The sequence below is a fragment of the Pristis pectinata genome, chromosome 5 (assembly GCF_009764475.1).
Source record: "Pristis pectinata isolate sPriPec2 chromosome 5, sPriPec2.1.pri, whole genome shotgun sequence".
NCBI classification, from domain to species: domain Eukaryota; kingdom Metazoa; phylum Chordata; class Chondrichthyes; order Rhinopristiformes; family Pristidae; genus Pristis; species Pristis pectinata.
This window is the reverse complement of record NC_067409.1, coordinates 63,808,692-63,823,390: the sequence shown is the minus strand read 5'-3', so window position 1 is coordinate 63,823,390 and position 14,699 is coordinate 63,808,692. Positions and strand designations below refer to the sequence as shown.

The window sequence follows — 14,699 nt, the reverse complement described above, 5'->3', positions numbered from 1 at the left end:
TTTGATTCTTTTCCTACTCACAAATACAAAGGGGTAACTTCCAGAAGCCAATTAACCTACTAGCATGTCTTTAAGGTATGGGAGGAAATGACAGCATCTAGTAGAAACCAGTACAGCCTCTAGGAGAATGCTCAGACTCCACACTGATTGCAAGGTTGAAATTGGATGCAGGTCCAGGGACTGAGCTATAAAGCACTAACCATAATGCCATTATGCTTTTCTTATATTTCAAAAAAATAAACTTTTCATAAAATATATACACAAAAGAATAAACAGTACAAAACCTTTTGCATTCATGGTCAATACATTCAATAGTGTTAAATTTTTTTACACCTTAGCATCATTGCCACTCATGTGGCCCCCCTGGGGTGATACACCATTTCAATGTCTGGGGGTCTTCCCCTCCACATGTGGAAGCGGAAGGAGCCTAGCCTGAAGGTGGTCATTGGGATGAGGGCAATGTTGGGTACTTTTGCCCCCAGTTGTCTGGGGACTTGTACATCATGACCCGTCGGACTCGTTCCATCTTGGATCCCCAGATGAACTGGAAGACAGCCGGGTGATTACTGAGGAGTGGGGAATGGGCCACACCTGTACAACAACCCTGAGAGCACATTGCACCATATATATAAAAAATAAATTTTATTTATAATAAATATATACAAAAGAAGAAACAGTGCAAAACTTTTACATTCCTGGTCATTACATTCAGTAGTTTTAACTTATTTAAAACCATAGCACCATTACCACTTATGTGGTGCCCTGGGCTGATGCACCCTTTCATTGTTTGAGGGGCTTTCCCACCCAATTCAGCCCCTTTGTGTGTGGTAGCAGAAGGAGTCAAAGCTGTGGTTCTTCCTCACAAAGCCTTAGCATTGGCTGCACCTGAGCTTCAGTGCATCCCTCAGCACATATTCCTGCAGACTGGACTGTGCCAGTCTGCAGTATTCCCTGTCTGGCCCTGTTGCTGCGCAACATCCCAGTTAGCTGTATGTTACCACACTACCTGTCCTTTGTGGAAGAGTTCTTCCAAGCAAACACGTGACCATAAATCCACCAGGCAGTGGTCAGCGTGGAGTGTCCTGCAGAACAGGAGATGGTGGGGTGGTTCCTTGTGCAGACTGTTCAAGGCTGGCTGCAGTGGGGATGAGATGGTCACCTATCTATCTCTTTGAAGACTGTAGATTTGATAAGAGGGTGTGGAGAAGGATGCAAGGGTCTGTGTCCCGGTTCATCCCCAGTAGCTGCTTGACAGAGGACTCTCTGATCTATGGGCTGTTCTCAGGGGCACACACATCAAGTGCTGCTGGAAGGTTATCATTGCACCTGATTTTTTTTTTAAATTTCAAAAATAAACTTTATTCATGATTTTAAAAAATATATTTACAGGAAGAAGCAGTGCAAAAAAATTTCTTGCATTCATGGTCATTACATTCAATAGTATAAGTTATTTTTTTGAAAGAAAATCAAACATAGCACCGTGTCACTCGTGGCTCCCTGGGGTGATGCACCCTTTTAATTGTTCAAGACACTTCCCCACTCAACTCTGCCCTTCCATGTGTGGTAGTGGATGGAGCCTGTACTGATTTTTTAATTTCAAAAATAAACTTTATTCATAATAAAAAGTATATACAAAGGAAGAAACAGTGCAGTAAAACAAAAATCCTTAATATTCATGGTTATTACATTCAGTAGTGTAAAACTTTAAAGAGGGGAAAAAAATGCACAAACAAACAGCACCATTGCCACTCAACAAACGTAACACTCATTGCTCCCTGTGGTGATACACCTTTCATTGTTCGAAGGACTTCCCCACCCACCTTTACCCCTGGGAACAGTCTGTAGATCAGAGTGCTCAGTCACACAACTGCTGGGGATGAACAGGGATGCGGACCCTCGCATCCTTCTCCACATCCTCTTAGCAAATCCACAGTCTGCAAAGAGGTGGGTGACCGTTTACTTCCCCACTGCAGCATCCCAAGGGCAGCATACATTGGGTATGATATGTCGTCTGTAGAGGAAAGCTCTGACTGGGAGGCCACCTCTCACCACCAGCCAAGTGAGGTCTTTGTGCTTGTTGGTCAGATCTGGCAAAGAGACATTCTGCCATATGGTTTGGACCATTTGTACTGGGAACAAACCCACAGAATCCATAGTGTCCCTGTCCCACGGTGTCTGAAGTACCTTCCGCGCTGACCACTGTCTGATGGACTTGTGGTCAAAGGTGTTTACTTGGAGGAACTCTTCCACAAAGGACAGGTGGTGCAGCAATGTCCAGCTGATTAGGGCGTTATGCAGTAGAGGGGCCAGACCTATCTTTCGCAACACCAGCGACAGGTAGAACCTGAGCACGTGGTGACACTTGGTGCCCACTTACTTGGGGTCCACACACCAACTGATACAATCACACATGAAGGTGGTCATCAGGATGAGGGCAATGTTGGGTACACATTTGCACCCATTCTCAGACTTGTGCAGTACCGATGACCTAGTTCTTCCCAGTCCTCATGGGATTTACAAGGTAGAGTCCTGAAGCTGCATCAGCTTGAATTATTGGTGATACAGGAAAATGCTGGTGTTTTGAAACACTTCAATTTATGAATTTCTAGGAATTGAGTTGTCATTCCAGTAGCACAAGATGGAGATCCAAGTTTATTCAGGCCTACTTTCCTGGAATATTGCTATTTGCAAAATAAAGTTATTTAAATCTTCCTCATCAATCTTATTTTCATAATATAAGTACACTTAAGTATTAGACAATATATGATTTGGATCAGAATCAGGTTTATTATCACCAACTTGTATGTCGTGAAGTTTGTTGCTTTGCGGCAGCAGTGTAGTGTAAAGACAAAATTACTATAAATTACCAAATAGTGGAAAACAAAAGGAATAATGAAGTAGTGCAGTGTTCATGGATCATGGATGAAAGTTGATAATCATTATGGATTAGAAAAATTGTGGTGTGAGCTCTTTGAAATTATTTTATTTTCTCTCTCTTTAGGCCAGCATGATTGTGTAACTATCATCAACAATTTCTTTTCTCGTGAAAGGCTGGATTGCTACACGAAACCACAAGGACTTGACAAAGAACCCAAGCTTCCAGTCAAATTAGCAGGGCCCTTGCACAAAATCATCATAACGACAAACTTGCACCCTGTTGCGGTAGATATTTTTGGACTTGGCAATTATTTCAAAGGCATTGAGCGATGTCACTGAATGAAAACTTGATTTCTTGGATTTGCTCATTACCCTTGTTCTCCCATCGTTGAATGGTACTTTCTAAAGCTGAAGAGTACACACATTAGATCATTCAAGGTTTAGATTAAATGAAGAACCATGGAGAATACTGATGCTTGGCTATTTTTGCCTTTAATGGAGCAAGATAACTACAGCGTTGATGTTTATGTGTTGAGTTAGTTTCCACCGATTTTAAATTTCCATTTGGAATTAATGTAATTTACAACTTTATCCCACTGATAATGTGCAGGAATCTGCATTTGACCATTTTTGGAAGGGTCCATTGAACGAACTACACACTTTAAACCATTTTGATATTTTTTAAGCATTATTATGGAGGTAGCGTCCTTTCTTATCTGCACCTGTCTATCAGCATGGTGTATTTCCACTTAAATTGTCAAGAACATAATGAAAATGTCTGGTACATCTTCAATGGAAAATAACTGGTAAAAGTGTAATTTTAACTCCTCAATCCACTCAGCATTTCACCTACAGAAATGAAGTTTCATAATTCTGGTCACGGGAGGTTCTACCCTGCCTGGAGGATTTCAGTATAATCTGCAAAAGATATTTGAATCCATAGAAAATTACATATAGGGTCATTACTTTGGAAATACACTAGAATTTAAAGTCAAAAAGTTACTGTGAATCTGAATATAGAAAGAAAACCCAAGTATTAAAAAAATGCAGAAACTTGAAATTTGGTGTTTTGTACAATTGACTCTTTGAAACTTAACCTGCATCTAATTCCCTTTCTAAATGGTGATTTGATATGTGTGATTTTCTGAGGATTGAAATATTCTTTAGAATTTAGACAAAACCCATATATTCTGTATTGCAAGATGTACACTTAACAGAAGTAAATACAAGAGTGCTTTATTTATTTTGTAGCAGTATTTTTAATAGCTTTCCCCAACTAAATTGAATTTGCAAATTCTCAGACATTTTGATCTAACTGATCTGATTTCTGGGTTTGAACTAATCTTGACTCCAGTTTCCTGAAGTTGCAAAACTATTTTTATGTTTTTAAATTTTGTGAATTATTTTTATTATCTGACCTTTCTCTTTAGATTGTGCTGATGGTTAAGGAGAATCCATTGCTAGCAGATGTTGAGGCACTGGGCAAGTGTTATAGAGTGCTGGATCTTATAATAGAAAAGTGCATGAAACAGAGGGAAATCAATGAAGTACTGGCCATGAAGATGCATTATCTCAGCTACATCTTCCAGAAGTGTATCACATTCTTAAAGGAACATGAATCTAAACTTGACGGGCTTATTAAAAGGTAGACAACTTTTTGAGAATGATCTAAAATTAAAAGAAGTTGTCTAACAAGCTTATTATTAATAATGATACTGTGGTATGTAAAAACATTTCTTAAATGAAGCACATCACTCTTCACTGAGACATTTAACATCGAGTTTTTATGCTTTCCAATCTTTCAAGCAAAAGGCACTATTCCTGTAGTAACCATTATTAGGTTATCATACTTCAATATCATCAAGTAGTGTCATAATCCAAAACAATGATATAAATTACATGCAAAAATAAGTACTTTTTCTATTTCGAGGAGCTGTATGGTGTAATCAAGAATGTAGTTCAAAAGGAATTGTCACAGTGATCTGGGTGCTGTGCAGCTCATTTGAATTTTTGTTGACATGCCAATTATGAATCTATATCATTATTAAAAGCATGCAAGAACACAGAAAATAGGAGCAGGAGTCAGCCACTAGATCCCTCAAACCTGCTTCGACACTCATTATCACCATGGCTGATCTATTCTGGTCTCAAATCCTCTTCTGTGCCAGTTCTCCATAACCCTTAATTCTTTGATCTTTCAAATTTATCTTTCTCCAACTTAAATCTATCAAATGATCTGGTCTCCAATACTCTCTGGGGCAGAGAATTCCAGAGACCATAAGTATGATCTAATAGCTACTTCAGAGACTCAGTCCTGGCCATCCTGCAACCATATCTCTATAATAGCTATTAGATCATACTTGCGTTGCTATCTGTGCTACTAGCTCTTCTATCTTTTTGCAAATGCTACGTGCATTCGTAGAAAAACTGTTGATTTTTTTTTACAGCTTTTACTAACTGGATTTGCCCTGTGGTGCATATTTCTGTTTGCATTTGCTGCCCCAGCCTGTCGCACTTTGCTTATCAATTCCACCCCCCCCCCCAATCACCATCCCGTACCATCACTCTCTCATTTCCTCTTGATTTATTCTTGGAGTCCATCGCTTTCGTATTTAGTTTAAAGCCCTAACTACAACCCTATTTATGCAATTGGCCGGGTCACTCAGAGCATGGTTCGGGTGAAGCCCATCCCAACGGGACAGCTCTCTCCTTCCCCAGTACTGGTGCCAATGTTCCATGAATTGGAACCCATTTCTCCCACACTGAGCTTTGAGCCACGCATTTACCTCTAATCCTAGTTACCCTTTGTCAATTTGCATGTGGGTCAAGTAATAATCTGAAGATTATCACCCTTGTGGTTCTGCTTTTCAATTTTGCCCTAAATTCCTCATAATCCCTGTGCAGAACCTCCTTCCTCATCCCACCAATGCTGTTGGTCCCCATGTGGATCACAGCTGGATCCACTCTGTCCCACTCCAAGTTCTTGTCCAACCTAGAAGAGATGTCCTTAACCCTAGCACCAGGCAGGCAACACACCCTTCCAAACTGTGTGTTTGCTGCAAAGAATAGTATCTGTTCCTCTAGCTATGCCATCCCCTATTTCTACTATGTTTCTCTTTACTCCCCCAACTTGAATGGCTCCCTGTACAATAGATCGTTTGCATATCCTTCCTGCAGTCCTCACTTTTGACCACAGAGGGAGCTAGAACCTTATACCTGTTGTGTGGACAAGGTTAAGACACCTCTGGATCCCTCAACCTGCCTCTTCTGCAGTCGCACTGCCCTGTCCCTGCCATTCACCAGTTTGAAGGTAGATAATCTAAGGGGTGTGACTGCCTCCTGGAATACCTTGTCCAGGTAATTCTACCTGTCTCTGATGTGTCAAAGTGTTTCAAGCTGGGATGCTAGCTCATTGACCCTGAACCAAAGTTCCTCCAGCAACCAACACTTAGCTGTTCATTTGAAACATTATAACTCTGCTATAATTTATTCTTAATGTTTTTGGAGTGGAGGAATAGTTCTGTTGAAGCTTTAATTAAGACTAGTAAATTTTTGTTTGTTCCTGTTTTGAACAGCTTATTAAAAGGACGGGATACTGATGGCTTCCCAAGTTACCAAGAGAAATTTATAAGAGAATGTATCCGGAAATTTCCATGGTGTGAAGCCACACTGTTACAACAGCTTGTGAGAACCATTGCTCCAGTTGAAATTGTAAGTTACTTTGTTATTGCTTCATCATATAAAAATTGAATTACTTAGCTAGAACCCTTAAAATCATTAGTGGCATGTGTTGGAATATGATGGACATACTTAATATCCATGACCAAACTAAATATTCATCTATACTGGGATCAAGGAAAAACAAATTTAAGGATCCTATTAACACATGCACACAATTCCAGCAAGAATAAATGGATAGGAAGTTTTCTTTTCCCAATTAATGAAGCAGCTCTTGATTATGAAAATATCCTTAGGATCCAGTCTGAGTTTGTTTTCATCATAGTCATTTGCTTTTGCCTTCATTTGACCTACCACCAGAAGTGTTATACAAATATTTGAAATATTTTGTGGTATTTAAACAATAGATTTAAAACATTTTCATTGATTTTGCTTTTGTAATACTGCAGTATTGAAATTCACATGACTGACTAGCTGAATTAACAGTGTATATTATTCCAGTGTAATGAACCCTAAAAAGTTTCAAACTGAGAACTTGAGTGTGACGTTAATGATATCAAAGTTAAGAACTTTTAGATTTACTATTGGACTTGGCAGGAGAAATTGTTGTTAGCACACTCTTTTAAAAGATATTTAGCGGAATGAGGATTTTTGTAATAAATTCATTATTTCTACAGAACTTTACAATTGAAATTACTACTTATTTTTCCTTCCTCTCTTTCCCCCACCCTGCAATCCAAACAACAATGGAAATAAATTGAGGGTAATGATCCCACAGCTTTATCTGTAATGACCCAGATCATAACTGGCCAGGTTGGCTTTGTGGATGCTGAATTTTGCACAGCATGTGGTGAAAAGGGAGCTGATAAAAGGTGCTCAATCTGCAAAACGGTAAGAGTTTTTGGATTATCTCACAAAAAGTATTTAGTTCAAGGGGCCTGAAGGAAGATAGAGATATGTTAATACATAACTATTCTTGTTGTGGTATAAATTGTTGAAATTTTTTCTCAAGAATTGTTGTATTAAATGTGTGAACATCATACAAGCAGTCTTCCCTAGCTGTCTGTTAATGAGTATATAATTTTCTGGGCATATACTTTCTCAAGGTGATATACTGCAATCAAAATTGTCAGAAAATGCACTGGTTCACTCACAAAAAGGTTTGTAAGAAATTGAAAGAAACAAGAGAAAAACAAGAAGCCATGGAAAAAGTGAAGCAGAACGGTTAGTTTTTTAGTAAAATTATGTTTTGTGCAATTTTTATTTTTGTTTAAAAAGTCATCATTTCATTTTCTTGAGATAACTGCCAGTGCTGCCATGAAGCTTGCTGCTCTGAGACTTGCTAGCAGTCCAGAAGAACTTTCTTGTTTTAGGTTTTCTTTCTATGTAGCAAAGCATCTGTTCAGCAGTCCCTGATAACCCAACCTTTATAGTGCATAATTATAGTGCAAAAAAATAATGTGCATTATTTCTGATTATGGTGAGCTCTGAATTCTAGTACATCACTCCTTAATAGATTCATATTTTTCATCTTTATATTTGAAGTTGCACTTGTTTACAGCCCAACTCTTATTTACTAATTTTCATCTTGGATATAATTTCAAATTTAACCGGATAAGTATATTTTTCCTTTTATGCCTCACAGAAACAAAAGCAAACACCTCTGAAACCAGTAGAGTTGAGGCTGAAACTGTCCAAGAGCCTGCAGGGTCCTCTAACCCTCCACTCTCAACCTCTGATAATGGCTCAGGTTCTCGGGATCTCAGCACAGGGGCCACAGCAGAAGTTAAAACTTCACAGGAAGAGAGCACAACAGAAGGAGAGGCCATTTCTCCTGCAGACATGCACACAGCTGAAGAATAAAGTGGAGCTAATGTAGCCCTGGCTTTTTTCCAACTTCTGTAGTGTATGAAACATAATCCAACATATATTTATCAAGAAGGTCATTGCTCCCACTGCATGGCTGCAGTGAAAGACTAAATTGTTCATTGTGCATTAAGAGAATTAGTTGCTTTAATTGTGAATCCTAGCCTGTACCAAAGCCGCCTGCAATCCTGAAGAGGCAGTAAGCTAAGCAACAATGAGGTCAGCAGGATTTGCTGTCAACTGTGCTTAATTCATTAATTACATCTGGAATAGAAGGACCTTTCACTACTGAGATAAATCCAAATAGTTTGATCTAAATTCTACCCAAGCCAGTGAATGTATATTTGCAGTAACATTTCAAAATGTACATCAATTTGTGAAAAGTAGTGAGTATGAATTTATTACTGAGCAGTTAAGAGCAAAATAACCCTAATAATCTGCACAGTAATTGTTTTCCTGTGACTATCGTTCAAAGTTCTGAAGTTTGCCAATCCTAATGTAAGCATTAGTTTCAGAAATTTTGATCCAATGTTGATGTTGATTGTGTTTTCACTAGGTTATTTTTCCACAGGAAAAGTCTTTCATAATTTCGTATTGAAGAAAATCAATAGATTTTGGAAACTGATGTTCAAATGCATGTTACAATAAATTTGCAATTTTTGTTCAACTTTTGGCCTCTTCTCTACCCTCCACAGCCCAGCCCAACCTATAGATAAAATTACTTTAAGTAAAATTCCATTGATAGAATATCTTTACTTTCTAACACAGATGGTACAATCATTCAAAGGATGTAACAAGGATTTGAATATCACTGAAGTTAAACACATTCTGCATATGTGGTATTATGGGACTTCATCAGCAGTGGCAAAACCTTGTGCAATGGATATTTCTTTAATTCTTTTTGCTGCAGACTTGTACATTCACCAATGTGCCTCCTCTTGTCAAAATGTAACTTGTTTTCTTTGCCACTTTATGATCATTTAATTGCTTATTGAATTCTAAATTAAAGTATGTTTATTAATGCCATTAGACCCCAAACATAAGCAATTTCAGGTGAAATGGACATATGAAGTATCTTAATTTTTTTAAGAGCTTTAGTACAAAGTACAGAGCTTGTTATTTTCAGGCTTTGATGCAACAGTATCAGTATTGAAGTATTTGCCAAGCTTGCAGTAGGCAATTATTGGCTGTGTAGGATAACACTTTAATTGTTAATTCTTTAAAAAGAACAGGCTTGATTACCTTCCTGTTAAGAATGTCGACTTTTCCAGGATCTGCCAGAATCCATGTGGTAGGGAATCCTTGTCTATTTTTTCCCTTTTTGCTCCAGGAAGATATGACTCTGGATATGAAAGGAATTTTACTTGGGAACCTTCTCTTTCAGAATCCGTTTGCCCTCATTTCAATGTTTAATTTTTCAATTAAATATATGCTAGTAGATACTCTCCAAATAAAACAATTATTTTATGAGCATGGTAACATACATGTGTTAGATGATACAGTGCCAAAGCTCTATTTGTCATTCAACTTGCCACGTAAGTTTGGTCTGCTTCTGTTCTGTGGTTGGTGTTTTCAAAGTAATAATTCTTGCATCAGTTGCAGTAAAAACGCTGGATATTTTGGGCAGGCAGCCAACTACTGTCCTAATAAAGCTTTCTTAACTTGGATTTTGCTGTGTAGGCCCTACTACCTGCACTCACTGTGGATGTTGCTTGAGCATATCCAGAAAGCTAATCCTTTTGACTGAGACCATACTGAAGCTGAACAGTGAGATCCTACATTGTGCCAGGTTTTGCAATGTGAATGAGAAATGTGTTCTAGCCCTGCAAACAGATCTCCTGAGGAAAAACTTTGGCTGGGCTTTCAGCTTTGCTGTCTGTCAAATTTTTCAAGGTATTTAGTGATTATGGATGCCCTGGTATATTAAAATAAACAATTAAAATTTAAAAATTACAAAAGAAATCATTACCTAACAACATTCAAGCACTGAATTGATTTAAAGTGTTACTGCAAACACAAAGTAATAAAAAATTCTCTGCAGCTGTAAGATTGAGTGAAGGATCCAAGACCAGAATTCCCAGCTTAAATGCTGGGAAATTGCTGGTTGGGGCTCAGTCAGTAAATTTGGGATCTTTGGCATTCACACTCCCTATTGCCAGTAATTATGAGTTTAAGTGCCAGTAATTTCAGGGCAAAATCCAGAAATAAATGTAAGAAAAAAAAGACAATTTTATCATTCAATAACCTGGCTGGTTCCCAATTTTAGAACTATTTTCTTCTCTGATTCACATAACTCTTGATTGCTTTAGAATCCAAAAATTGATCGGCATCGCCTTTTGAAGAAAATTAATGTATCAACAGTCCCCTGAGGTGCAAAATTTCAAAGATTCACAACCCTTGTGAGTGAAGAAGATTTCCTAAAATGGCCAACCTTGCCCTGAGACAGGAACCTTGTTTTTTTTTCCTTTCCAGCTAGAAGAAACAGTGCATATTGCCAATCTCTCTCAAATTCTTATGCTTCATTTAAGATTATCTCACACTGTTAACTCAGAAGCATATAGACCTGTCCTACTCCATCTCTCCTTGCAGGGTGAACACCTCATCCCTAAAAATAATTTAATTAACATTCATTGTACTGTCTCTGGCAAGTGTACTTGAGGTCTCACCAAAGCCCTGCACAACAGTAGCAAAACTTGCTTACTTTGCATTTCAACCACCCTTGCAATAAAAGCTTCTATTTGATTTGCTTGCCTAAGTACTTGCAGTACCTCCCCAGTTTTACGTACAAGGGCACCAAAGTTCCTCAAACTGCCAACATTTATTAATTTCTCAACACTTAAGAAGTACATTTTTCTATTCATATCCAGCACAACTTTTCACCCACATTAAACCCCATTGATCAACTTCATCCCCACTTAACCTGCTGCTTCCTCAAAATTTGCTTTTCCATTTAAGATCAGTACTATTTTACACCTAACTGTTAAAGCATTAACAGTATTCCTCTATTCATTGTGAAGTAAAGCAAATGAATGTACTTGTGATTCAGCCTTCTAGACAATTTACTTTCCATCGTGTGATGTCTCCAGAAATCAGAACCTGACTAAAATTTCCAATTTTAATTCTGCCATTGAAACATTTTGATGTTACTATAGGATTGATTTCTAGATTTTTTTTGTGGGAGGTAGTTAAACAAAAAGTAAAGGTGTTGGAAGCTCTGTTAACCTTTTTGATTCCACAATTTGACTGCTGATCCTGGATTTCAATCTCTTGTGGCCTTGTTTTGGTTCAAGATTCCTCATTAGAATTGGTTGTTACAAGTATTTGTATGCCCTTTATGTATTTGTACATCATCACTGTTTCATGTGCAGCAATAATTGAAAGTTGTAGAGTATTTGATATGCTGTGCATGTTTCATATTTTATAATAAAACCTGATATAAACCATGCATACTGCATTTGTAATGTACCAGTAAAATTGAAATAGTTTTTGCATTGGACAAGATAGCAAAAAAGTTTCATTAACTGGATCCATCATATTGGTTAGAACTTGTTTTGAAAAGGACATGGTAATCTATAAATGCATTCATATTTTGCAGGAGGCCACTCAGCTCATCCTGCCTTTGATTCTTTGAAAGAGCAATTCCTGCTCTTTATATTCTTAGCCTTGTAACTCGAAGTCAAGTTTATTGTCATATGCACAAGTACATGTATGCACAGGTGCAATGAAAAACTTACTTACAGCAGCACCACAGTACATAGCATCAGATACACAATATTCACAAGAAAAACCTAAATTAACAACATAAATTAGACAAAACTATACAAGAAAACAAAAGGAAAAGTCCACTGTAGTGCAAAGTGGTCATAGTGTTGCTACACTGAAGTATTGATTAGGGTTGTGCAGGTTGGTTTAAGAACTGAAAGATTGAAGGGAAGCAGCTGTTCTTGAACCTGGTGGTGTGGGACTTAAGGCTTCTGTACCTCCTGCTTGATGGTAGTTGTGAGAAAATGGCATGGCCCGGGATAGTGGGGATCTTTGATGCTAGACATTGCCTTCTTGAGGCAGCGCCTCATGTAGATACTAATTATTCCTTTGTAAGAATGTACAAAGGAATAATTCCTTTGGAAAATTATTGAATTTGTTTTTCGTCATTCTTTCAAGAACTGCATTCTAGACTATTGTAACATTCATGAAAGAAAAATCGTACCTCTTTCTAGTGCCAATCAGCTTTGTGGTCTTATTAATTTTTTGGGATATAGCATAATTGGCATGACCAGCATTTATTGTCCATCCCTAATTGCCTTTGAAATAAATGTCTTGCTAGGCCATGTCTGGGAATGTGTAAGAGTTGATCACATTGCTAGGTCTGGAGTCACATGCATAACAGACCAGGTAAGTATGGCAGATTTCATCCCCTGAGGACTTCTAGTGGATCAGGTGAGCTTTCATTGTTTTTTGATTTAAAATAGAGACACAGTAATTGAATTTGAATCCTTCAGCCGTTATGGTGAGATTTGAACTTGGATCTCTGGATTGTTAGTCCAAGCTTCTATATCACTGGACCAGTAAGTTAACGAAAGCACTATTTAGCCAAGATCCTTTAGTTTTAGCAGTTTTATAGTTTTTTCTCTCTCATTGTCTCTGTTCACACACAGACTGTGAACACTGCCTCTCTAATCTATTGAAAAGATGGAACTTGCAATTATGTAAAGGACAGCATGGATTTCTTATAGCACAGTCGAATTAAACTTTTTTGAGGAAGTAGCAAGAATTGGTGGGGTAAGTGTACTTTAAGTAATGCTGTATACTTGTATTTTAGCAAGGTCATTGACAAAGTGCCATGTAACAGTTTGATCAAGAAAGCCATTGGAAGGTAGCGAGCAGGATTAAAAATTGTTGGACAGGAAGTTTGAGGTTAGATACAGTAAATTTCTATGATACTACACCCTCAAGAAGCTAACAAAAGACTCGACAACAAATAGAATACTTTTTGCCATATAATCAGTATTGGTGGTTAAAAAGCAGGAGCCTGATTGAGCAGAGTACAGTCCAAGAAACAGCAATGTGATAATAGTCTGATCAACTGGTTCAGGATGTTTGTTGAAGAATAAATAAGAACAGGACAAAGCCAAGTCTTCAAATAATGCCATGCCTTGCAGTTTGAATTTTCATCTTCACTGGGGGAAAGCATATTTGGATCTTATTCTTTAAATGTATAACCCAATAATAAGGGGCAGGTTGAACTTTCTACTCCAGGCTCAAGCCTTCAGCAGACTGTCAAATGAGATATTTTATGGACTGTTTATAATTCACAGTCATCTTCACATTTGTCTCGAGAGCCAAGTACAAGACCAGTAGGTCCAAGATTATGTACATTTCTCGTATTGATGAGTTAGTAAAAATATAAATAGACTTCCCAGAATTTTTTTTTAATTCTCAAAAAGCATGCTGGCAGCACATTCCCAGCTTTTTGGTAAGATGTCAATTTGTGTGGTCTCAATATGACCAGTTGTGGATTAATTGCTTTACAAACAAAAAGAGGAAAATACAAGAGTACTAACTTACTGATTTCATTGTTCTTAGTTAAGAATGGGGATATTTTTCTATATTTTTTTAAAAAAATAGAAGGTTAACTGAGGAAATAAGATCTATCAAGTTGAAGGAGAATTTTTTTTAGAAATGTCATCTTGCGATATTCCAGTACAGGAAACATGGTAATATCCGAACTGCAAACAACAACTAAACTTTGTTTCATAACATCTAGTTTGGTTGCAGGTAGGGGAGTTGAGCTAAGAATAGTGGCCCAGATTTTGCTGCACTAGCAACTAGCAAACTGCCAATAGTCTCTTAATTGAGCAAAATAACTGCAGCTTCTAGTGCCTTGTGTTTAAATCTGTACATTGCTGTCCTTAACATTGTCCCCCTCCATAAGGTGTGTTACAACACTCCAGAATCTGCTGCAGTCAGTGATGTATCTGGGTAATAAATTATCTGTTGCAGTAATAACTTGACAATTTTTTCTAATTTTCATGTATTTTCCTCTAATCCTACATTATGTTACCTATCCCATATTTCCTTTGTCCCCTCATTCCCTATCTTCAACTCGCCTCATCTCTATAATTTCAAATGTCTGTTAAATCTTTTCATATAAACAGCCCAAGTTTTTAAGCCTTTGTATTTGTGATGAAATTTGCTGCTTCCATGTCTTCTGTCCCAATGTAACAATCACTTGTGAAAATCTGGATTCCCCTCCTCCTATCCGGGGATACTGAGGTCAA

The 14,699-nt window shown here is 37.7% G+C and overlaps 1 protein-coding gene across 2 annotated transcripts in view; it reads left to right on the top strand.

The window, feature by feature from the left end:
* Positions 1-11,855, top strand: part of ankmy2a (ankyrin repeat and MYND domain containing 2a) — a 42,193-nt gene extending 30,338 nt beyond the window's left edge. For both annotated transcript variants that reach the window (XM_052016900.1, XM_052016901.1), the window contains 6 exons: positions 3,002-3,162; positions 4,308-4,522; positions 6,453-6,588; positions 7,318-7,446; positions 7,662-7,779; positions 8,201-11,855. In XM_052016900.1, coding sequence (XP_051872860.1) covers positions 3,002-3,162; positions 4,308-4,522; positions 6,453-6,588; positions 7,318-7,446; positions 7,662-7,779; positions 8,201-8,418 — 977 coding nt within the window. In that variant the 3' untranslated portion in view covers positions 8,419-11,855. The remainder of the gene's footprint in view (positions 1-3,001; positions 3,163-4,307; positions 4,523-6,452; positions 6,589-7,317; positions 7,447-7,661; positions 7,780-8,200) is intronic.
* Positions 11,856-14,699: the final 2,844 nt, after the last annotated feature.